At 47.8% G+C, this 24,174-nt stretch overlaps 1 protein-coding gene across 9 annotated transcripts in view; it reads left to right on the plus strand.

The window, feature by feature from the left end:
- The window catches only part of EPS15L1 (epidermal growth factor receptor pathway substrate 15 like 1), a 99,995-nt gene that overhangs the window by 65,866 nt on the left and 9,955 nt on the right, over positions 1–24,174 (plus strand). For 3 of the 9 annotated variants that reach the window (XM_079772231.1, XM_079772232.1, XM_079772235.1), the window contains exons 17-22: positions 1,175–1,298; positions 2,230–2,280; positions 3,580–3,716; positions 8,881–8,941; positions 9,717–9,799; positions 16,879–17,011. In XM_079772231.1, the coding sequence (XP_079628357.1) occupies positions 1,175–1,298; positions 2,230–2,280; positions 3,580–3,716; positions 8,881–8,941; positions 9,717–9,799; positions 16,879–17,011 (589 nt within the window). Of the gene's footprint in view, positions 1–1,174; positions 1,299–2,229; positions 2,281–3,579; positions 3,717–8,880; positions 8,942–9,716; positions 9,800–15,287; positions 15,332–16,878; positions 17,012–24,174 lie in introns of those variants that run through there. The other 6 variants (XM_079772236.1, XM_079772238.1, XM_079772237.1 and 3 more) reach the window with 5 other exon arrangements.

The following is a 24,174-nucleotide window of genomic DNA, read 5'->3' on the forward strand; positions in this document are numbered from 1 at the left end:
CAAATGCATTGTTCCCTTCTATACTGCAAACTCCACCTCCCCCCTTTATAGGCTGTTTCCACTATAAAAATGTACTCTTCAAAAGCAAATCTTTTTTCCTTCTGATTTAAATATGCTTGTTTGTTTCTAGAAATAAGCACTTAAAAAAAATGCAAAGTAGTGTATATGCTCTAGTAGTTCTAACTGCATAAGCACTCACTTCCTCCCAGGATGCAAATAGCCAGCATTGTATGTTTCTTGGTGTGGAAACAGCATGTTTTAAAATGCCCACACGCTCTGAAATAAAGATAACTGAGGGAGATCACACCTTTGAAGAGTCCTGTGCTGCAGTTGGTGGCTTGTTATATTTTCTTTTCTGAGATTTCAAAAAATGTGACTTATTTTCTGTCTCAATGATGTTTTAAAAAATTCTAATTGTGGTAAAATATACATAACAAAATTTACCATCTTAACCATTTTCAAGTGGGCAGTTCAGTGCCATTAGGTACATTCACATTGTTGTGTAGCCATCACTACCGTCCATCTCTAGAACTTTTTCATTTTCCCAAACTGAATCTCTTTCCCATTAAACACTAACTTCCCATTCCCCCACTCCTAGCCCCTGGCACCCACCATTCTACTTTCTGTCTCCATGAATCTGACTACTATAAGGACTGCCTATAAGTGGAATCATATATATGATTCCTTTTGTGACTGGCTTATTTCACTCAGCATAATATGCTCAAGGTTCATCCATGTTTTGGCATGTGTCAGAATTTCTTTCCTTTTTAAAGTTGAATAATATTCTATTGCATGTATATATACCACATTTTGTTTATTCATTTATCTACCAGTGGATGCTTGGGTTGCTTCCACTCAGTGATTTTTAAATAAACGATTTTAGAAGAGTGTTAGGCTTACAGAACAATTGCCAAGGTGGTACAGAGTGTTCCCATACACCCCACACCCACGTTCCCCTATTAAAATCTTTATATGGCACATTTGTCACAACTAATGAGTCACTGCCGCCACAGTATTATTAACTAAAGTCCATCTTCAATGATTTTTAAAAAAAGTTATTCTCTTTAGAGTCATAGCACTAAAAGGAAAAATTATGAGTTAGGTATGGAATTCTGTACTTTGCTTTAAATCTGAAATAATAAAGTCCCTGTCCTGTCTCTTCACAAAATTTTAGGATGATCCTTTCAAAAATAAAGCCTTGTTATTTAGCAACAATGCCCAAGAATTGCATCCGGATCCTTTCCAGGCAGAAGACCCCTTCAAATCTGACCCGTTTAAAGGAGCCGATCCCTTCAAAGGTATTTCATTTGGCTCCCACTCTCTCACTGAAAGGCTGTTTAGTTTGTGCCATTGAGGGTTGTTCAGTGACCAGAATAGGTGGGGGATATCACCCTCTGGAATGGAGGAGGAAAGGAATCCTCTGAGCCTCGCGGGCCTTTTGAGTTTTCACCGTACCCAGTTAACTGAGGAGCTGAGGCCGTGGGGAGTGGTGGGAAGAGCTCATGGCTTGCTCGGCCCCTAGACACTTTGCACTTCAGTTTCCATCCACCAGTGGGTGGCACATACTTCCTCACTGCACTGGAAGGATTGGTAAGATAATCAGATATAGTAATGACTATGAAACTACCTATTACTGAAACTACCTTGCAAATGACAGATCCCCACATAAATCTAAGGACTCAACTGGTGGGTTTACCCAGAGCTACACGTGAGTCAAAAATAACTAAGAATTTCTAGAAACAAGATTTCCTACATTTCTCCATTTTTTCCCCCCAGAGCAAAACAGTATTTCCAGGAAGACTATCTGTACATTTCTGAGAAAGATACCGAGGCAGGGAGTGGCAGTGGGACTCTTTCCAGTTGCAGATTTGGAGTGAAGCACCTTAGGCAGCTCCTGAGGCTCAGATGTACCGAGCTTATCATGGCTCCAGGGTGGGCCACGTGATTGAGGACTGGGACAGCCCCAGGTCCCCTGTTCTTATAACCAAGGGATGTGAGGGGGAGATGAGATACAGGAGTGGCACATGGCGTAGAAGGAGAAGAGTGAATCCTGGCTGTACATTTTCTCTGACACTGGCCTGGGTTGAGCAGCCAGAATACCTTTCACTTCATCTTACGTCCTAGCCACCAAAAACTGCCTCAGCCAGTGGCCTTCCCTGCTCTCCCACTTTGATAATGCTAGGGTCATTTCTACTGTAAAGCTAAACGTTTCTCTCTCCTCTAATCTAGGTGACCCGTTCCAGAGTGACCCCTTTGCAGAACAGCAGATAGCTTCCACAGGTAAAAGCCTTTGTTAAAAGACACATTTCATGTACTCGTCCTCAGAATAGTCTGGTTCCTAGGGCAAGTTGAAGGCAATGTAAAACATCTTCCAGTCTCCTCCACCAGGCCCCCCACCACAGGGCAGCAGGGAAGTTAATTTCTGAAGGAAATTGGCAGTAACGTTGTCTCTCCCTTTCACAGTCTGGTGCCCTTGTTGCCATCTCCCGTTAGAACTAGAAAAGGAGCTCCCGGCAGCCCGGTGATTGTTGCCCACAGCAACTCAGTCACTTGTGCCTGCTTATGTCACCTGTGGCAGCTTCGGGGGGTCCTGTGCAGTACACGCACATGGCAGGACTTCTGTCCATCCATTCCAAGAGTGGTGGCAGTGTACATTGGGAAGGACAACTGTTTGCATTGCACGGAAGCCCAGTGTCTGTTCTTTCCTGGTGATGGTGGCTTTCCCCCTTCTCTAGTTACCATTCCGCACCCCACATTTGAGGGGAACGAACACACTGTGGTTGTGGTATTGGGATCACTTTGCCTATATTTTTTCTTTTCTTTTTTTACTGAGATAAAATTCACATAACAAATAATAATTTTAAAGTGAACAAGTCACTGGCATTTAGTACATTTCCAATGTTCTGCCACTATTATCTCTATTTAGTTTCAGAATATTCCCATTACCCCAAAGGAGACCCCATCCCAATTAGTAGTCATCTCCCCATTTTCTCTCCCCCAGGCCTTGGCAACCACTAATCTGCTTTTCTCTTTCTATGGATTTGCCCACATTGTTTATTATTTTTAAAATCGGCTTTATTGAGAGGTACACAACAGAATTCACTAATTTTAAGTATGTAATAAGATGGTTTTTTTTTCCTTTTAAATTGATACTCAGAGAGAGGAAGGGAGAGAGGGAGAGGAACATTGATGTGAGAGAAACATCGGTCAGTTGCCTCCTGCACCATGGGTATGTGCCCATACTGGAAATCGAACTGCCACTTTTTGGTGTTCAGGACAACGCTCCAACCAACTGAGCCACACCGGCCAGGGTGAGATGAGTTTTGACAGATGAGTACAGTCGTGTGGGATAATGAACATTTCCATTATCCTGAAAGGTTCCCTTGTGCCACCCACCCCCAAACCCCTAGGTCTCTGGCAACCACTGACCTGCTCTCTCTCACTATGGTTTTTACCTTTTCTAGAATTTCACCTAAATGGCATCAGTCAATTATGTGTTCTTTCATATTTAGCTTCTTTCACTAAACATAATGTTTATTCATGATGCATTCTTTTCCTCCTTTCCAAAACACTTTGTAGATCCTTTTGGAGGAGATCCTTTCAAAGAAAGCGACCCATTCCGTGGCTCTGCCCCCGATGACTTCTTTAAGAAACATACAAAGAATGACCCGTTTACCTCAGACCCATTCACGAAAAACCCTTCCTTACCTTCAAAGGTGAGTGATGTGGGAAGGGGGAGTACCTGTGTGTGCATTGTGCCTGTGAAGGCAGCCTGTCCTTGTCTTTCCCTACGGATTGAATTGGGATTCTGTCCTTTGCTCACTAAGCCTGACGATTGTGGGCAGTGTGAGGCCAGGTGGTTCTCTAGCAGCCAGGTCATGGGCCAGGGCTCATTCCTGGATGGCAGGGTGGCTGTGCCTGTGGGTCCTTGCGAGGATCATCCTGTGAAGCATGGCGTCACATCCCAGTGGTCCAGGGAGCCCAAGTCAGGAGGCAGCAGTGTCCTGAACAGCTGTCATTCCTCTGTCCCTTTCTGTGCCCCTTTACTTCAGCTCAGGCCCGTCTGCTGGGTTCTCTGCTCTGTCTCTGCCCCAGCTGCTGCTCTGTCTCCCAACAAAGACAAAACAAAACAAAGCACCACACACTTCCATACACCAGCCTGGCCTCCACATGACGACCCCTGCTGTCTTCCTAGTGCACAGCAGTGATAGTGCCAGTGGAGTCAGACTGCTTCAGTGGGTCCCAGTCACGGCAGGAGGAAGCCCAGACCAGCCTGGCTGCACTTAGTGTGTGAGGCAAACATGACCCCCGCCCCCCAACATCTAGCAAACCATGTGTTTTGTACAACATTAGGCCGCAAAGTGTTTTGTGATTGAATAATTTTTGTGACTGTGTGAGGGTGGTTTGTAGCCGCGCTTAGTGTTCTAGGTTGCATCTCTGTTCCCACTTACACATTCCTTGGTTTTCTTCTTCCCATGGACCTGTGTGTGCATCATCAGACCCAGAGTTCCTTGAAGGCAGGGGTTCATTTGTAGCATTTCTGTCTATAGGACCTGTCATGGAATATTCTTTTTTTTTTTGGTTTTGACGATCTGTCCTCTTAATTAAAAAAATTAATGTTTTTATTGACTTGAGAGAGAGAGGAAGGGAGAGGGATAGAGAGATAGAAATATCGATGGGAGAGAAACATCATCCATTGGCTGCCTCCTGCACAGCATTTACTGGGGATCAATCCCGTACCCTGACCAGGAATTGAACCAGTGACCTCTTGGGTTCATGGGTCGACACTCAACCACTGAACCACACCGGCTGGGCTGTCCTCTTATTCTTTTTAAATATATTTTTATTGATTTCAGAGAGGAAGGAGGAGGGAGAGAGAGATAGAAACATTCAATGATGAGAGAGAATCATTGATCGGCTGCCTCCCCCAGGCATGTGCCCTTGACTGGAATCGAACCCGCGACTCTTCAGTTTGCAGGCCGACACTCTATCCATTGAGCCAAACCAGCTAGGGCATGTCCTCTTATTCTTTATCAATTTGTTATCTTTTCCACAAGCCAACTTATGGCTTTGTTAATTTCTCTTCTGTTTGTTTTCTGTTTCACTGATTTTTGCCCTTTATTATTTCCTTCCTCCTATTTATTTTGGGTTAGTACATTGCTTTTCTATTCCTAACATCTTAATATCTAACCTTAGGCCATTGATTTTAGACCTTCTTTTCTAATGTGTTTAAAGCTACACATTTCCTCTAAACACTGCTTTAGCTTGCTTTCCACACGTTTTGGAAAGCAGCTATGCAAGCCAGTATACCACCAACACCACCCACACATTTGGATATGTGTCTTCATTGTTATTCAGTTTGAGATATTTTCTAGTTTCCCTTGTGATTTCTCTGAACCATGTGTTATTTAAAATGCATTGTTTTGTTTCCAGATACTTGTTTTTTTTCTTTAGGTATTGTATAATATTGATTTCTAATTAATATCTATTGTTATTAGAGAACATATATGTATGTTTTTATTGAGACTCTGAAATTTATTGCGACTCGTTTTATGGTCTGTGTTGGTGAACATACCACATACATTTAGGAAGAATGTCTGCAGTTATTGGGTGTCATGGTCTATAAATGCCAGTTAGGTCAAAGTTGGTTGTATTCAGGTCATCTATGTCTTCACTGTATTTGTTTTCTGATTCTTCCAATTGCTGAGAGTAGGGTGTTAAAGCTCCAATTATTGTGGAATTGTTTATATCCCCCTTAATTTTGTCAAGTTTTGCTTCATATATTTTGAAGCTTTATCAAGTGCCTATCTATAATAATGCAAATCGACTGAATGGCCGAACAGCAGAACGACCGTCCAGACAGGGATGCGAGGGCCTATTCTTACACGAATTCCGTGCATCAGGCCTCCAGTACATGTATAATTATTGTCTGATGCAGTGACCTTTTTTTATTTTTTATCATTATAAAGGGTTTCTTATTTTCCTCAGGTTATATCTTTGTCTTGAAACTATTTTATCACACATTTAAAGTAGCCACTTTATCCTCCTTTTGCTTACTGTTTGTGTCATATTTTTTTTAATTCTTTTATTTTCAACCTATTTGGTGTTTATATATGAAGGTGTTGGCAGGGTTGGTTCTTTCGTTTTTTAAAATATATTTTTATTGATTTTTAGAGAGAGGGGAAGGGAGAGGGATAGAAAGATAGAAACATAGATGAGAACTTCAATCGGCTGTCTCCTGCATGTCCCACTGGGGATTGAGCCCTCAACCCAGTCATGTGCCCTGACTGAGAATCGAACCATGACCTCCTGGTTCATAGGTCGACACTCAACCACTGAGCCACACCAGCCAGGCTGAAGGATATCTTTTGAGTTGGCTGTGTAGTTGGGGCTTGCTTTTCTATCCAATCTGGAAAACTCTGCCTTCTAAATGGAGTGTCTAATCTAGTCCCTTATCCCTTAACATTTAATGTAGTTATTGATATGGTTGGATTTAAATCTAGTATTTTATTGTTTGCTTTCTTTTAATCCTCTTTGTTTTGTACCTCAGTTCTCCCTTTCCTGCCCTCTTTTGGATTAAGACATCTATTGGCCTTTTAACTATGCCTCTTTTTATTATTTTTTAGAGGTTGCTCTAGGAATTAACCATATACACTTAACTTTTCATAGGCTACTTGGAGTTAATATTATATCATTTAATGTAAAATTTAGAAAACTTGCAGCCATATAGGTCCATTTATCCATCTCCCCTCAACTAGTAGCATCTCATGTTATAGCTGTCCTGTGAATGTAAAACATGTAAATGTATTATAAAGCCAGTAAGATGGTATTATAATTTTTGCTTTACTTCATTGTATTTTAAAGAAACTTTAAAGAGGAAAAAAGTGGTCTTTGATTTTTACTCATTGATTTACCATTTCTAACACTCTTCATTCCTCTCTCAAGATCTTATTTTCTCTCTGTTATCATTTTCCTTCAACCTGAAGAACTTCCCTTGGCACTTCTTGTAATACTGGTCTACTTAGTTGTCATTCTGGAAGGGTTTAAGTGCCCAATCTAGTAGTATTTTTTTCCTTTTAGCACTTTTAGGATGTTGTTCCACTGCCTTGTGACCTTCATTGTCCTTGATGAGAAGTCACCCATCTTTCTGATAGTTGTTCCCCTATATGTAACATATTTTGCTCCTTTAAAGAGCGTCTCTTTACCTTCACTTTTCATTAGTTTGTGAAGTGTCTGGATGTGTGTTCTTTTTGTATGTATGCTGTTTGAGGTTTGCCGAGGTTCTTAAATCTATAAATTATGTCTTTCACCAAGTTTGGCAAGTTTTCAGCCATTATTTCTTCAAATATTTTCTTTTTCTATCCTGTTGTTTTTTTCTTCTCTTTGTGAGTTTATGGTTATACCTGTATTAGACCTTTTGCTAATGTTCCCACAAGTTCCTAAAGCCCTGTTTTCTTTTCATTCTTTTTTTTTCTTTCTTCAGATTGGGAATTTCCACTCTTCTGTCTTCACCTTTGCTCACTTTTTTCCTCTATCCTTTGTTTCTTTAGTTTCTATTTGTCTGTTAAGATCTCCCTATCTTTTTATTCAAGTGTATTTTCCTTTATTTCATTGAGCAGTTACCACTGCTTTAAAGTTGTCATCCTCTGAGAATTCCAACATCTGGGTCATGTTGGGATTAACTCCATTGATTGTCTTTTCCCTTGAGAATTAGCTACATTGGTTCTTGTATGTTGAATCATTTAGAAATGTATCCCGTGCATCATGGGTACTCTGTTATGGATACTGGATTCTGTTACATTTCTCCAAAGAGCTTGAGTAGTTTAGTTTCACCAGGCCATTAAGTTGGTGAGATTCACACTTCAAAACTCCCTGTAAGTTGCTCTCCGTCCACAGGGGTAAGCCTGAGACTTGGGCAGAGCTGAACATGGAATTTGGGCTTCCATTCTCTTCCTATCTTTTCTGGATCCCTGTCCCTTCCCATGGGTGTGACTGTCCCAGGCTTCCATCCTCTGGTCTTCAGGCCAGAAATAATGGCATTAAAAAAAATCCTTACCCAAGGAGTGAGGATATTTTTCCCCCCATTGATTTTGAGAGAGAGAGAGAGAGAGAGAGAGAGAGAGAGAGAGAGAGAGAGAGAGAGAGAGAGAGATAGATTAGTTGCCTCTGGCACATCCCCCTGGATCCCCGACCGGAGTAGGATTGAATCTGCAACCCAAGTACATGTCCTTGACCAGGAATTGAACCTATGACCCTCCAGTGCACAGGCCAATGCTCTAACCACTAAGCCATGCTGACCAGAGCAAAAGATGGCATATTTTATTGAAGTCTTAAGCCTCCCTATATTCTCAAATATAGCTGTCAAAATGGAAAACTCAACCTTGTACCATACATGGGTTTGAACTACGCGGCTTCACTTATTCAATTTGTAAGTTGTTCACAGGTCAACTATAATTTTCATCTGTGGTTAGGAATTGGCATATGTGGAGAGTGTATTGTATTTATACACTGATTTTCAACTGTGTGGGGGATCAGCACCCTTAATACTTATGTTGTACAGGGGTCAACTGTGCTATTTTTTCTGCCACGTTTCGATTTTCCTCCAAAGCCTGCCTTCTTTGGTTCACTTCCTAAGCCTTCAAGTGGTTGTTATTGTTGTTTTTTTAAAAATTTAATTTTGTTAAGACTTCATAGGTATTATCTGCAGGAAGAGTCAGTCTGTTGGGGTTTCACTCTGCTGGGGTTTAGTTTTAATAGTTTTACCCTCCCCAAGGCCCAGCACCAGATACAGTGCATGTAGATGTCAAGAAAAATTGTGGGTTGAATGAACAGACGGGGCAATAAACTGCTTTTCACTCTTTCCTCTTTCCTTTCACTCAGCTCGACCCCTTTGAATCCAGTGATCCTTTTTCATCTTCCAGTGTCTCCTCAAGAGGATCAGGTGAGACTGATGGCTTATTTTCCTTTTGACTCTTCCTTAGGCAGTGGAAGGAACTCACCCATTTAATGATTTCATTTCCAAAACTGGTGTGTCCTCAGTGTTTATGTCATTAGACAGTGGTACTCAAACCCTCACCAGAGGCAGTTCAGCCAGAGCTCCCCCTAGCTGTTCATCTTCCCAAGTAAGTGCTGGCATCTTTCCTGAAAGGAAGCTCAGCAGTAGGAATTAACTCTGTAATAACACCAACGTTACTGGTTACTCTTTACTCATTCCTCTGTATAAATCTTTGATTTGTACCTTGGAATTTTTCCTAAAAGAATCCAAAGTTTGATCAAGGGTACTGGTTTTTGCATCAAGGAAAAGGAGCATTTGCAGACTCCCCCTTGCTTTTGGGAATAGGCCCTGCCTGGTCCTGCGGCCTTGCTGGCTTGTTGGTTACAGAGTTTGATGTCATAGGTGGGCATGGGGGTTTACTCCAAGCAAATCGCCCCACCAAAGAGAAAGCTCAACAAAAATCCCTACCCACAGATGACTACCTCATGTCAATCGTGTGGGTGGTGGGTTACTGTGGAATGGCTCCTCTTCTCCCTCTTACCTCCCCTCCTGAACCAGTGGGAGAGCCCCATCCAGAAGCATGACCCCAGCAAACAAATGTGACCTCCCGGATCTCCTGCTTCCAGGGCTGTTGGCTACCGAGAGGCAACCCTTTCCTTTGACCCCAGGAGGCGTGTCCTGGGATGCCCTGTAACTCTGCCTCTGTTGGTGCTGCTTGCAGGTCACTTTGGAACTTTAGACCCCTTCGGAAGTGGGTCCTTCAATAGTGCTGAGGGCTTTGCGGACTTCAGTCAGATGTCCAAGGTAAAGCCCCTCCCGTGGAGCACCTGTGCCTCTGCCAGGTCCTTGTGCCTCTTGTGGTCTTGTCATGGCTGCCAGGAGTAGTTGTTAACACCACATACGTATTTCCTTTGTACATGTCAAACTCTGAAATGCACCCTCACACGAGGCCATGAGTCAGTGGACAAGGTCTAGGAAGTACCTGTGACTGTGATTAGAACAGTTTTCCTTCCTCTGTGTTAAACTGTCCGAGCCCCCAATCCCTTCTGAGGCTGGAACCCTGGCACCACAGGCTGGCAGGTGGGAGGTGTCTGGAGGAAGTGGGATAAGTGTCTGGGACTGCCTATGGACAGAATCCCAGTGGGTTTGGAAAGGGAGAGTTCAGTGAATAAATCCACAGGTGAAAAGTTCAAGACAGACAACATTCATGCCATTCTCAGGCTGGACATCATTTCCTTGTGGCTATAGGTACATTAATTGACTATGGATGTAGCTCCAGATGGTGTCAGAGTGCTGTCTCGAGAGCGATTTGGGGAGGAGCTGAATCTTTTAATGTAGCAAGAAGTCAGTTGATCATGTCCAGAATGGACAGATTCAGAACTAGCAGTAGAACTCCATGATTACTGAGGTAAATTTCAGAAGAAACTACTAAGAAGTAGAAAACGTTGGCCTTCCCAAGTGGGAAAGGCAGCATGCTGAGGGTCTTCTGTTCTTTTTATAACCTTTAGGGTGCCTTGGTTTTAACTATGAGCATGCATTTCTTTGAAGAATTAAGGAAAACGTTAGGTGTGCTGTCTTGGCCTTAGCCTGTGTGTTCTACTCCTTCTGGCAGCCCCCCAGGCAGGTGGGGGCGGATCTCATAGATAAAGAACCTCATGCAATACAGCCTATGGCCATGGAGCATAGAACTCTGCTTTCTTCATTCATTCTTCTTGCTCCTGGCCAGATATCATTGATCCCTGGGAGGGGAGGGACACAAACAATACATTCCCATTCTCTTATCTATGTTCTAGTTGGGGAAGGCTCACAGCCAGATGGTACAGAAGGGACTCGGGAGGGAGTACCTGGAGGATGTGGGAGCCATGCACCCACATCGAGGAGTACCCTGCTTGTCCCGCCAGTACCTTCACTGCACCAGCTCCTCGCAGCATCCTGCTTGCTTGCTCCATGTTCATTCAGCCCTAGGAGCACACAATTGTCTGGGCACTGAGCTCTTGTGGTTAGCAACATGTTATTGTGGTACGCAGCTTCCGAGAAGCATTTGAGATTCTGTTTAGGTTTTCAAAGAAATGCGCTAGCATACTGTTGAGGTAGCAAATCCAGCTTTGAAAATCCAGCTTGGAGAGGCAGAGTGTCTGTGTGCCCATTGACTGCCGCAGTAGGAAACCCAGAGATGCTGGTGTTCCGGCCTCTCTTCTTCCAGTTCCTGGAGGGAATGGGCCTCCATCCCTCATATGGAAACACTGTGACCCGGACTATTGGGCTGCTGTCTGGGATTGGTCAGAAGGCACCTGGGTGTGAGATTATCCTTCACATTTGCTTGTTGCTTAGTGGCTATGACACGTGCCTGCACTCCTTGAGTGGAGCTGTGTGCTCTCAGCTTCCATCCCTGCTTAGCAGACGGGAAACCATCTCTTGAAATCAGAAAACTTCTGCCACATGGTGGCAGCATCCCCAAGAAAGGGTTTGATTGGATTCTCAAGCTGTCACTGTGGTTCATCTCCCTGCAGGAGGCTGGCCCCAGAGGCAGAGGGAGTGAGAACTAGCAGTGGTCCAACTAGGACAAGGACAAGGACAGGGCACAAGGGAGGCCCTCATTTCAAGAAGTATCTCAGTAGAGGCTGTGGGGTCTGAGGGCTGATGCAGGATGGCCAGCCATCCCTCCTTCCTCCAGGCAGACTCTGCAGAGACCCCAGAGCCAGGCAGTTCTGAGCCTAGGTCCTTTCTTCTCGTTCTAACCTAAAGTTGCACTGTCCCCCTTGAAATTCCAGTTTCCTTCTCCTTGTTATCATGTCCCCATCATGTCCCCACACACGTGCACTTAATGACTCCATAGCCAGCGCCCCTTCCTGTTGGCCCTGTGTGGGGTGGAGCTGGATGGGGCTGTGGAAAACTGCCTCCAGTACCCCATTGTTTTGCTTCCACGATCCCATCCGCTCCTGATCTCATGCCACTGGTCCCGCTAAATACCAAGCCCTAACCTTGTAGGTCTGTGTTTCCCTTTTGGTTCCCTCTCTGTTTTTCAAGAACATCATGTGTATAAATAAAAGCCTGAGGGAAACGAAAGTAAAGTGGCAAGAAGGTGTGTGGGTTTTTTTTTTTTTTTTTTTTTTAACACATTGCCAGCTTTTCCCCATCTGAGCAGGGTTGTCTACCCTCGGCTTGGCTGAAGGAAAGTAACAAGTCAGTGATGTGACTCCAGTCAGTTCCTTTGGGAGCTTCTTCAGGCTTGCATTCCTAGCTGAGGTGTCCCCAGACCCAGAGAGATTTTTCTAGACTGTATCAAGCCTATGTTACCCAGCTTTCAAAACACATTCCCCCAAATAGATTTCAGGGAGCATCTGAGAATAAAAACAAGACCCCAGCTTAATTAGTTCACACCTCTCCTCTGAAAAAGGCCATCTATGAAATACTTGGCTGGTTGTTAGCCCGTGAGTTGTTTTTCATGTTTGTTTTTTTTGTTTGTTTGTTTTTTTTTTAGCTAGGCATTTCTATTTAGGGATGTTTTTTTGAACCCAAACACATTTCTTTTAGAACTGCTTTTTTTCATAGTAGCTTCTCTCTCTCTCTCTCTCTCTCTCTCTCTCTCTCTCTCTCTCTCTCTCTCTCTCAGCACACTTCACTCTGGGCCAGCCCAGAGAGCCCCTACTGACTTTACTGAAACCCTTCCAAAAATAGCGACTTTCCCTGAAGTCACAGCCTGAGGAGAAATAAGTCGGGTTCCAAAGGAGGCTTCTTGGGAAACTTGAAGTTGTGAAAATTGGGATTTGGAAATGACACAGGCTTTTGAGTGTTAGGAGTGATATAATTCACTGATGAGGGTGCACCAGGCATTTACGGTTGAAACCCTTTCACATGGGAGCAAGCTGCTTCACTCATTGTGTTTAAACAGAAGAGGGAGTGGAGAGTACCCAGCCTGCCGGGAGAGTTATTGTAGCACATGGGCCGGCTGGACAAGGGGACTCTGTACCCAGAGACCTGGGGGGGAGCTGTTCAGAGGGCCCTGGTATCCCTTTGCACCCCATCCCCAGAGCTAGTACATTGGCCAGTACTCAGGACCAGGACTGGGGTCCCTGTACTGCTGCTCTACTAGGAAAATGATCTTGATTCCTGCCTGTTAGTCTCAGGTTGTGGTGACATTGTGTGAGCCCCAGGCCCGGGGTGTGTTCTACGAACAGCAGAGGCAGAAGCACTAATGTTCCCTACTTCTCTGTGTCCTTTGCCCCCACCCCATTCTTTCCCAGACAACAGACCCTAAACCACCCATTTTATTTATTAAATTGATTTTTAGAGAGAGGGGAAGGAAAAGGGATAGAGAGATAGAAACATCGATGAGAGAGAAACATCATTCTGGGGATGGAGCCCGCAACCCTGGGAATGTACCCTGACCACGAGTTGAACTGTGACTTCTTAGTTCCTGGGTTGACACTCAACCACTGAGCCACACCTGCTGGGCTAAATCACCCATTTTAAAGCGAAGCTTCAGGTCAACACTACAACAGTTCCCATGCTGCTGCCCCCGGAAAGACTCTGCAGATGACAGGGAGCAGCAGACAAAAGTGTTGGGAGCTGAGAGGTGTTTGCAGATTCTTGTGATGTCTGAAAGAATTCCAATCACATCCACATCTTTGTCATGGTAATAACCACACTGTCTTTGTGCTGTCTTTGTCCGGTGCCAGTTGGAGCAATTTACACATGACCTTGTGTTTTGGCCTTAGCCTATGAGCTAGGGCCTGTCATTATTGTCAGCTTCACAGAGGCAGTGACTGAGGCACTGAGGCTGTTAGTAGGTGGCAAGGCTGGGCTTCCAGACCCCAGCCCTGACCACCATGCTCTGCAGCCTGTCCAGGCAGACGTTCTGGAAACTTGAGCCGCAGATTTTGCTAAGAGACTCCCTGACTTGTATCTAAAAGAACAGTGACCATAGAGCCTGGAAGAGGGGAGCAGCAGCTGTGGAGAAGGCACCTCTCTGCCCTGCCACAGCCCTGGCAGCCCCACTCACTTGGAGCAGGGATGGTCTTGGCAGAGAAATGAATCTGGGGAGGGGGGAAGGGTGGCGTTGCAGATCCCCATCTTCCTTGGGGCCTTCTCCTACCCGCTGACCCCTTGGCCTGCTCTGCTCTTGTCTACATCCACGTGTGTCTCCTTCACAGGCCTGAGGACAGTGATGCTCTGCCCAGAATGTGGCCTGAGACCTACCATGAGGTGACAGGATGCTAGAACCTAGGGTAGGGCCCAGAAGCCCTGGCCCAGGAGGCATATGTCCTGGGTTCCCACTCTGACTCCTCTGAGGTGCTGTGTGACTAGCAGGCTCTGTCTTCTCTCTGTGCCTCTGTTTCCCTGTGTGTAAAATGGAAGTGATGGGCCCTAGCTGGTTTGGGTCAGTGGATAGAGCATTGGCCTGTGGACTGAAGGGTCCCGGGTTTGATTCCTGTCAAGGGCACATGCCTGTATTGCCTGCTCAATCCCCAGTAGGGGTCATGCAGGAGGCAGCTGATCAATGGTTCTCTTTCATCATTGGTGTTTCTCTCTCTCCCTTCCTCTCTGAAATCCATAAAAGTAAATCCATAAAAACAAATAAATAAAAAAAACGGAAGTGATGGCAGAGACAACATCTCCTACGCAGGCTGCATCAGAGTGCTGGGGTAGGGGCCAGCGTGTCCAATGGAGTCAGCTGAGTGTGTAGAAGCCTTCTGAACCCCTCCTCCCTGAGGGCTAGCCATCTGTCCCCAACCTGAGACTAATGTTTATGACTAGATACCAGAGACAGAGGAAGCTGAGTTCCTGTCCCTGTGTTTGGATCCTGGAGGGGAGGAGCAGCACACAGCACAGTCCCAGTGACAGAGGCAGGCCCTTCTCCCTACTTCTCCAGTGGTTGTTGGGTCCAGCTTGTCCGAGAAAGTCCCACTGATGTGTTCCTGCTTTGTTTTCTGTCCCTAGGCCTGCCCCACTGGGGGAAGAATTAAAAGTGCCCCTCGTTGTGTGGCCCCCCACCCCCCTTCACTTAAAGGAAGCACTTTATAGCTTATTTTTGTCATACCTGAATTGCCAGCATCACTACTCTTGTGCTTTGGGGACATTATTAAGTAAAATAAAATTGACTTGAGCATAAACACTGCAATACAGTGACAATTGGTCTGATCACCGAGACGGCTACTACGTGACTAATGGGCAGGAAGTGTTTGTAGCATGGAGATACTAGACAAAGGGATGATTCACGCTACTCATAAAAGTGCACAATTTAAAACTTAAGAATTGTTTATTTCTGGAAATTTTCATTTAATATTTTCAGACTGCAGTTGACCAGGGGTAACTGAAACTGTGGAAAGCGAAAAGGTAGCTATGTATCTTCTTGTTCTTTTTTTCTAGTTATTTTCTGTTTCAGTAAAAGTGGTCCCCCACACCCATAGAAAGTGATTTTCTCCCTTTGGGATGCCCGTCATGTGAGATGAGCTGGCCTGTCTGCGGCTCATCCAGTTGTCAGTGGATGTGTGTTGTGCCAGGTGCTGCGCTGGTGCTTGAGGTCAGGATGCACATAGATAGTCACTGCTGCTATAGGTTTGGCCAGCAGGCATCTGCCCCAGCACCTGCACTCGCTCTCAGCAGAGAAGAGGAGAACTCGAGCCTGCCCCCAGGCTACCAGTTAGGGGGGACGGGGCTGGGAACCTGTTAGCCTGGTGTGGTGACGTGAGTCCTGTGGGAACCTGCAGGAACAGCTGGCAGGAGGGGTTTCGGAGAGAGCTCTGGGGGCGGCAGTGAGGTCTAGCCAGTCTCCAAGGAAGTAGAGGGGCTCCGGTGGACAGGGCTCTCCAGCTGGAGACCCTCTGTGCACAGGGGACCGGAAATGCGGGCCCAAGGGGCTGCAGGTACCAGGGAGTCTTAGAAGGGGATGGAGAGTAGTCAGCAGGGATGAGGCCAAAGAATTAGGCTGTGCGGGCGTGATGAAGAGTGCTTGGAGGTTACCTATGACCACCAGGGCTACGCAGTGCCATCTACCTGCTCTCTCTACTCATCTACCTACCTGTCATCTCTCCCTAACACCTGCCTACCTACCCACTACCTGTCATCCCTAACTACTATCTACCTACCTATCTACTTACCATCTCTACCTACCTACCCACCTATCTGTCATTTCTACCTACCATCTACTTACCTACCTACCTGTCATCTTGATTTACACCCACCTACCTCCTATCCAACCTCCTACCCACCTGTCATCTCTCTGCCTACCATCTTCCCACCCACCCACCCATCTTCCATGTATATGTCTTTTGTGGGGAGATGGGCTCCTGTTTGGGTTTGAGACGATGGGGTGGTTTGCTGCTGACAGAAGGTCTGGGCCAGAGGTGCTAAGAGCCCCCTGCCCCCTGAGGCAATCTTGGCCCTGCTTATGGGTGGGGATGGGCCAGGTATTCAAGGGTGGGCTCTGACCTGAGTCACTAGGTGGGCAATGGCTCTCGGGGGCACAGTGAGGGTCTGGTATGGTTCTGACCCTTGTCTGGAGCTGCCTGTCACTGAATGAAGGGGGTGAAAGTGGGGCACATCTCAAGCATGAGCAGGAGGCCCAGGGGACCCTGGAGTCAGGAAAGATATGTGTGTGGCAGGGAGCACCCTCCCATGACACAAGCCCATCAAGACATGGGGTTGCTCTCACCTATTCTGTGATCTGGCTTCTCCCTCACAGACCCCAGGGGAACCCTGTCTACTGAGGGTGGAGGAAAGTGGGGGCTTGTGAGAGATCCAAGGTCCTAGTGGGGACCGAGTTTCACAGCCCAGAGGGTGGGGCCTCACCAGGCTCTCGGTACTCGAGTGCTGACTCGGTGAAAGTCCGCTGCTCCATGTTAACAGTTATTTTTGCCTCTCTTTCGTGTCCTCTCTTACAGCCCCCACCTTCTGGTCCTTTCACCTCGTCCTTTGGAGGGGCAGGATTCTCCGATGACCCCTTTAAAAGTAAACAGGACACTCCCGCTCTGCCTCCGAAGAAACCTGCTCCTCCACGGCCTAAACCGCCCAGCGGTCAGTACGCTTTCTTCTCTCACCGGCGCCCACCCACCCACCCACTGTCACAGGACGGTGTGGGACCGAGGGCCCCTTCGTTCACCAGCCCAGAATAGAGCTTTGCTGTGAGGTCTGCACGGGGAACAAGAGGGTCTACCCTCTGCCCAGTTGCCTCGGTCCACTCATGGTGTGTGCCTGGAGCACTCCTCCTGCCCTGTCCTGTGGGCCAGAGTCCATTCCAGGCTGAGATGGTCTCCCAAAGGCCCAGGGCTTAGGGCCCTCCTCGGCGCAAGGAGAGATGCCACACAGCCCCTGTCTGACATGTGGCCAGGGCTTTGAAGTCCCTCTGGCCTCCCCACCCCACCAAGCTTTTCTCAGGTTGGCTCAGGGTGGCCCAGGGGTGGGGAAAGCAGCTGAGTCTGCCCCCTCGATCCAATATCTCCAGACTGGTTAAGGGCTCGGGGTGGGGTATCAGGGGTGGGAGTCTTCCTTGGCTGAGTTTGACATGAAAGGAGGCAGGATGCTCCCCCATTGCCACCCGCATCTCAGTAGATGGCTCCCAGCAAGGGGTTGCCTGGCTGTGGCTGGCGCTGCAATTTCACTCAGCCTTGGTCCTGACGCCCTCTGAGGATTCTGGGGACTTTTAAGTCATGCGTGGAGTCTTTATGTGATAGTGATAGGCCCACAGGCCAGGTACCAGACTTGAAAGCAGTAGAGGGACTCACTGCCATTTCCCATTTTCTTTACCCATTCCACTTTCTATGTTCTTGGCACCCTGGCCAGCACGTATCTTTCATTCTGTGGTCTCCAGGCAAACTCTCACCCACTGTCTCTAGACTTGATGCTCCCTCGGTTCTGCCTTCTGTTCCTTCTCCTTCCCTTCAGTCTGCCCCAAGGGCTCCACTTTGTGTCATCATTGCAGCCCTTGGGTCTGTAGTTAGAAATGGTCATTGGGCCAAGACAGGCCAGTCTTCCTACATGAGATACACAGTAGAGACAAACAGAGGACGAGTTATTTAAAAATGCTGCCATGCCCCTCCCGTCACCAGGGCCAGGGCTTTCTCAGGAGGATGGGTGCCCTGTGTGCAGAGCCGTTTGCTCTCCTGCAGATGAGACATGAGAGCAAGTCTGACCATGGGCTGGGCGGATTTATAACAGATTTGCTGTGAGTTGTGAGCAGAAACAGATGCATAAAGAGATCACTTCTATCAGCCACACATCAAAGCATTTACGATAAAACGGGGAGAAAAGCAAAAACAACAGAGGAATTCCCTTCCACTGTGAGAGGCTGCGTGTACCTTAGACAGAGGCAGTGGCTCTTAGGGGACCCTTGATGGTCTCCTGATGGAATAGCATCGAGTCTCCTCATCCCACTGGAAAGATGAGAGTTAGAGCGCGCGCGCGCGCACACACACACACACACAAAGTGTGCACGCACAGGCACACACTTGTTCACGTGTGTGCATGTGTTCACATACTGCATGCACACATGCACATATTCAAATGCATCCATCCTCGCGCACACACCTCCTCACAGTGCTTGCATGCACCTGCTTTCGTACTGCAGAGGTGCACATGCTCTGGTGTGAATGCATGTGCTCACACCCACAGGGCAGTGCAGCAGTTGGGCCTCGAGGAGGAGCTGCTCCCCTCACCTGCTGGGAAGAGCAGAGCTTCATTCTCAAGGTCCCTTGGAGACTCTCACCCGGCCTCCTCCCCTTCCCTGAATCAGTGCTAGCTCTGCTTTGAACTTCCCCGCACTGTCTCCTCCCTCAGGTTTCTGTCTTCGAGCCTGCCCACCCCATTTTGGCTTCTTTTTTTTCCAGTGACTTCCTCGGAGCCGGTTTCAGAGCTCGGGCTTTTTAGAGAGCTGTCCACACCTTGGGAGGTTTGGGCCTGTATCATGGGGTCTTAGGCTGCCTTTGCTCATGGCTTTGGGCTGTCACACCCGTGCTCTGCCTTGGCCAATAAGGTGCCCCAGATACCCTGTTCACATCAGCAGACCTTTAGGAAGCGCTGTTGCTTCTCCAGACTTAGGGAGACCTGCAAGCAAGTCAGGACAGGCATTGTGATGCCCTTTATTTACCGTAAGAGAAAAGGGAAGTGAGAAAGGACACATCGAGGTGGCAGCAGGACTGACCCTGAATTCAGTGACCTACCCCCACCCAGGCCTCCCACCTCCAAAGACAGCTGTAATGAGAACCATACTGTGAGGTCCGGAATGCTCTGGAAAACTGTCAACATGTGCAGTATTTAATCTGTGACCAACCATGACGTATCCTGGTAGACACCTAAATGTCTCGTCTGATTCTCTTACTTAGAAGCGATGGCTGAACAGAAAAGCTGTGCACTGTATACGCTACTGGGTGGTAGGTACATATTGTGTGGTGGTTGTCATTTGAGCACTTCCAGTGGCGTTTTGCTGTGATTTCATACTAACCTCTAGCACTAGCCATGGAAACTGCAAGCTGTGTGATGCATTCATACTCGACATGGACCCAGCAGTTGAATTTTTCACGGGTTGCATTTGGGGGCAAGCATCTGGCAGTTTGGGGATGCAGAGGAAGGTGTCTGCCCCACGCTGCTGCTTCTCTAGTTGAGAGAATTAAGGCCCAACTGTGCGCAGTCTCCCCCGCCCCCCCCCCTTTGCTGTCCACACTGCATGGAGCAGGGCGCATAAACCAGGAGCAGCCTGGGAGGTACCTGGTTATTAGCAGGACAGGTCGGCAGATGAGTGAAGGGGGAAGTCCTGCTCAAAGCATTCATTAAAAAATACCCAGCACGCCTCTTGTTCTCTTGGCTGCTTAGGATGGGAGGCAGCCAAGAGTGTTGGGTTGGTTTTGTTTTGTTTTTTAAGAAAATATATAATCGAACAGGTTGAAAAGAATGTGTTTTTTGCTATTCTCTTGACCTGGCCTTTTCCTGCTTGGAGAGGCCACATAGCCAGCATGAGGAGGTGGCCACCTTCACCTGGGAGCGCTGTGTGTCAAAGGCCTTCCTGACAAGTAGCAGAGGCGCGATCCCAGTGTGGCTCAATGGGGAGGAGATAAGGTGGGCACCCTCCTCCTGGGGCCCTGTGGTCCTGGGGTCCTGGTGGTTGAGCTGTGATCCTGTGGACACAGCATAGTGGACAATCTAGACTGCCCAGTTATAGTGGTTTTTCTTACACACCAAACACGCAACTTCATACCTGCACTCACAGAAACCAAGGTGACAGAACATGCTTTTCCAAAATCTTGCCACCCTGCACATGACAGGGGTCTGAGGTTGCCCTTTCCTATCTGGGGCTTGTTTGTCCCAGGGGCCCCGAGGTTTCTAGAACCCATCCGGTCTCTGTGCCTAGAGTTGTCACGTGTGAAGCCAGCACAGGTGACTCCAGTGCTGTTTCCCTTGGCTGCTGAGCTGTCTGTGTTGCTAGGACGCAGGGAGCCTGCTGGGTCAGGATGGTTTCTGGACAGATGTTGGAGTGAGGGCCTGGGCTCACGTACTGGCCCTGCTGCCCCTGCTGATCATCTCCTTCAGGGGCTTCGGGCAAGCGTCTTAGCCTTGCTGAGCCTTAGTTTTCCTGTCTGAGCACAGGACCAACTCTGGCCTACCAAGTGCCCATGTGGGTAGTGCCTGCACAAGGCAAGGATCCATAATATGATGTGTGTGACGTGCATCACCCACCCCACCCTGGGTGTGAGACCAGGACACGGGATCCCCCTTCTGTAGGCTCCTTTCCCCAGAAAAGACAGGATGGGCTGTGTGCTCACAGGGTTTATCAGGGACCCTTTCTCCCCACCAGGCTGCAGTTTAGGAGAAATCTGCAATTGAGTAAAGCCAGAGCTTGGTTAGCTGAACTACAAAGAGGCTCCAGGGACCTCTCTGGCAAAGCTTGGAGTTGCCGCTCAAATGGGACCAAGTGCACATTTGGGCCTTAGTCACGCATGGTGTTTTGCATGCACTAGAAGCTGTAGTGTTCACATTCTGGGGTAATTGTTTTTTTATTTTTAGCCTGATCGAGGTTTCATTGACATGCAATAAATACATGTATTTAAATGTCAGCCTGTGCTGTCACGGTGTGGGACCTCCACCTGGAAGGTTCCCTGGGAAAGTTCTGGTGTCATACTTATGTGACTAGAGCAGCCCATGACTGGCCATCTGCTCTCAACCCCAAATCCTCAATTCTCTCTTCACCCCAGCTGGGAAGGGCGCCCTTGGGGACCATCATGTCACCCTCTGGGGCACAGGGCTTTAGCACTGAATTCTCTGTGCCTGGAGGTCTTTTCTAGAAAGGTCTATTATAGTATTGAGTAACCAGCAGGTGTCTGTTTGGGGTCAAGAGAATTGGTTTCTTCCAGGCAGATGCAAATCAGACCCTTCGAAACCTGTCAGTTGGAGTCTGTGCACACACCTCCCCAGGTAAACAGTGTGTATTTTCTGCAACGGGCAGAGATCGAGATCAGTCAGAACTCACCGCTGAAGAGTTTCTAGGTAAAAGTTGTTGATTTGCAAAGGGAGAAACAGATTTTTTTCAAGTGCAGGAAATGGCTGTGTGGGTGTCAGTGATTGGGCCTCCCGCCCCACGGCGACAGATAGTGGGACGCTGTGCCCGGCCCCACCCTTGCCACTTCCTGCAAGTGCAGCCCTGCTTTGCGGTTCCTGCAGAGCCCGGGTAACACCAGCTAGTGCGCCTTCACCACTAACCAGCCAGTCACCTTTAACCTCTCCACAATTTAATTGTCCTTTTATTACTGCTAATGACCTTTTCACCCCCCAAAAAGCCAGTGCACACACTTACGAGGTCTTTTTGCCCCTTTTTCCCTTCCCATAATCCTTCTGATGACCACAGACAAACGAGATACCATTTAACCTGCATCCTGTGTGATTCAAAAGATTCTCAAAAAATAAAAATAAAAAAGGAAAAATCATTTTCCCCCTAGAACACGAGTCCCTCCTACAAACTGTGTGTGGATTCCACACAGGTTGACTGGCTTCAGGTTCGTTCTTTTGCACAGTTTTCTGGTTGCCGCCCGTCCTTGGGTTGGCAGGTGTGTGCTTGGCTCTCCCTGTGTTCTGAGAGGCCAGGCTGGGCGAAACCATGGTGGTCGTCCTTCACCCATGTGGGTCCCGACCTCATGTTTATCACACAAGATCCACTTTTAAAATGGCTTCTCCAGTTGAGCCATGCGGTTAGCACCTCAGCCTTGAACTTAACTACTTTAATTCCGTTCCCACGATGATTTCAAAGAGATAATCAGTGGGTACATATGAAGTTCTAGAATGGGACAAGCAGTTCGCTGCCTGCACGAGAAGCCTGGAAAATTTCGGCACTGCCGGCCAGCCCTCGGAGCCACCTTTCCTGCACACTGGCAGGGTCTGTGCCGGGCTGGGCGTGCCCCTGAGAAGGAGTGCTCGAGAGCTGGCGGGACCCGACTTGCAGCAGAGGGAAAGTGCTTTCCTCTCGGCCTCTTGCAAGTAAAATGCCTGGAGATGGGTTGTTCTTTGGGTGAATTTCTGTTCTGCAAAGTCGGCTGAGTTCGAAAATAGAAGCATTTGCCTATCTTAGCGCACACCCACCCTCCTGCACCCAGAAGGGCGGATTGAGTGGGAGTCAAGTGACACAGTTGTCACCTGTTGTTCAGTGCGTTACAAATGCCCAGGCTTGGGGTCTTGAAGCACAGAAATCAGGGCTCAGCTGGCTCAGCTGGCTCAGCCAGCTGGGGCCCTGGAGGGTCGTGGTGTGGGGTACAGAGAGCCTGACTCCCATCCTGTATCTGAGCATGGGTGTGAACAGACAGGAGACACTGCCCTGCCCCTGGTGCCCTTCCCAACCACTCTGGGACCTGTGTACCTGCCACCAGCCCTTGGGTTTTTGGTTCTACCTACAGCAAGGTGAGGGGGGCCAGGACGGTGCTCCCTTGTGTTACCCTGCTTTTTCTTGATGGGGGTGAACATGGTTGTTCATTTCTTCTTTTTCTCACATTCAAAGCACTGAGTCAAACCTCTGTGCCCCCCCTCCCCCCCACCATTGTCAACTGAAAAGCAGCAGATGTATGATTGATTGGGGGCAGATGGTCATAAAAAGAATGAGCGTGGGGGTCCCCCATTCTGCTACAGGCTCTCCTGACTCCTGAGCCACCCCCACAGCGGGAGAATGTTCTTGATGGGCTCTGCACGTGGCCCTCCAGTGCACACATGCCTTCTAACCGCTTCCAGACCCACAGCGTGGCACCCTGGTGATTTTCTTAAATGTGGGCACAGCACCTCTCTGCCAGAGCAGAAGTGGCATTCTGGCAGCATCAGCGTTCCTCTGTAGGGAGGAACAAAGGCAGTGGCCCCTGTGGTTCAGACCCAGGGCCCCGCCACCTGGCTGCTGTGTAGCTAGCTTCTCCCCAGGCCCCCGAGGCACCTGAGCCCCTGGAGGGTGCGGGCAGACCGGCAGAGTGTGTCCAAGGTGCAAATCAAAGAACAAATGTGATTTTTCAAAAAGCAGAACTGTGAGACCTGCAGTCTGTATTTTTTTTTGTCGTGATGACTGAGTTGGGACTCATTTGTTAATCATGTAACTTCCCCTCCCCCCATTTTGGCTGTAGATCTGATTTTTCCTCCACCAGGTTTCTTATAAATGTCATAGTAGCCTTTCGTGGAAACCTTGAAACTTGTATTTCTCATTCCAAGAGGTATTTATCTTTGGAGGACCCAAAGTGCGTGGCTGCTTTCCCCCCTTTGTCTCCTTTTCCTTCTGATTCTGGTTGACCCCATGTCCACTGGGCTCCTCACCCTGTGAGATTTCCATGACCTCTGACCTCCCAGACCCCTCCCAGAGGATGGAAACACACCAGTTGTAGGGAGCCCAGTGGATAATAGTAAATATTTGTTCAGCTTTTCTCAACAATTCAGAACCAAACCTCATCCTGTTCCCTTCAATGCATTAAGCAGATTTTCTTAAAATTCAGTAAATATTTTTAGTGGAAAATCTCAATGCTGTGATGGTGGGACCTCAGATTTTATCGCGGGGCTGTGCTACTTGGCACAGCTTTGATCTGCCGCTCGCCTTCTCCTCGCATGTGCAGCCGTGAGCGAGGGCTGTTTCTGCAGGACTCCTCACCTGCAGGCCGGTGAGAAGATGGTCCTGTGCACCCTGGCCTTCCGCGGCCCACCATAGTGGGAGCCAGAGCAAACATGGGTCCGTGTTG

The sequence above is a fragment of the Cnephaeus nilssonii genome (genome assembly GCF_951640355.1).
Source record: "Cnephaeus nilssonii genome assembly, chromosome: 5".
Lineage (NCBI taxonomy): Eukaryota > Metazoa > Chordata > Mammalia > Chiroptera > Vespertilionidae > Cnephaeus > Cnephaeus nilssonii.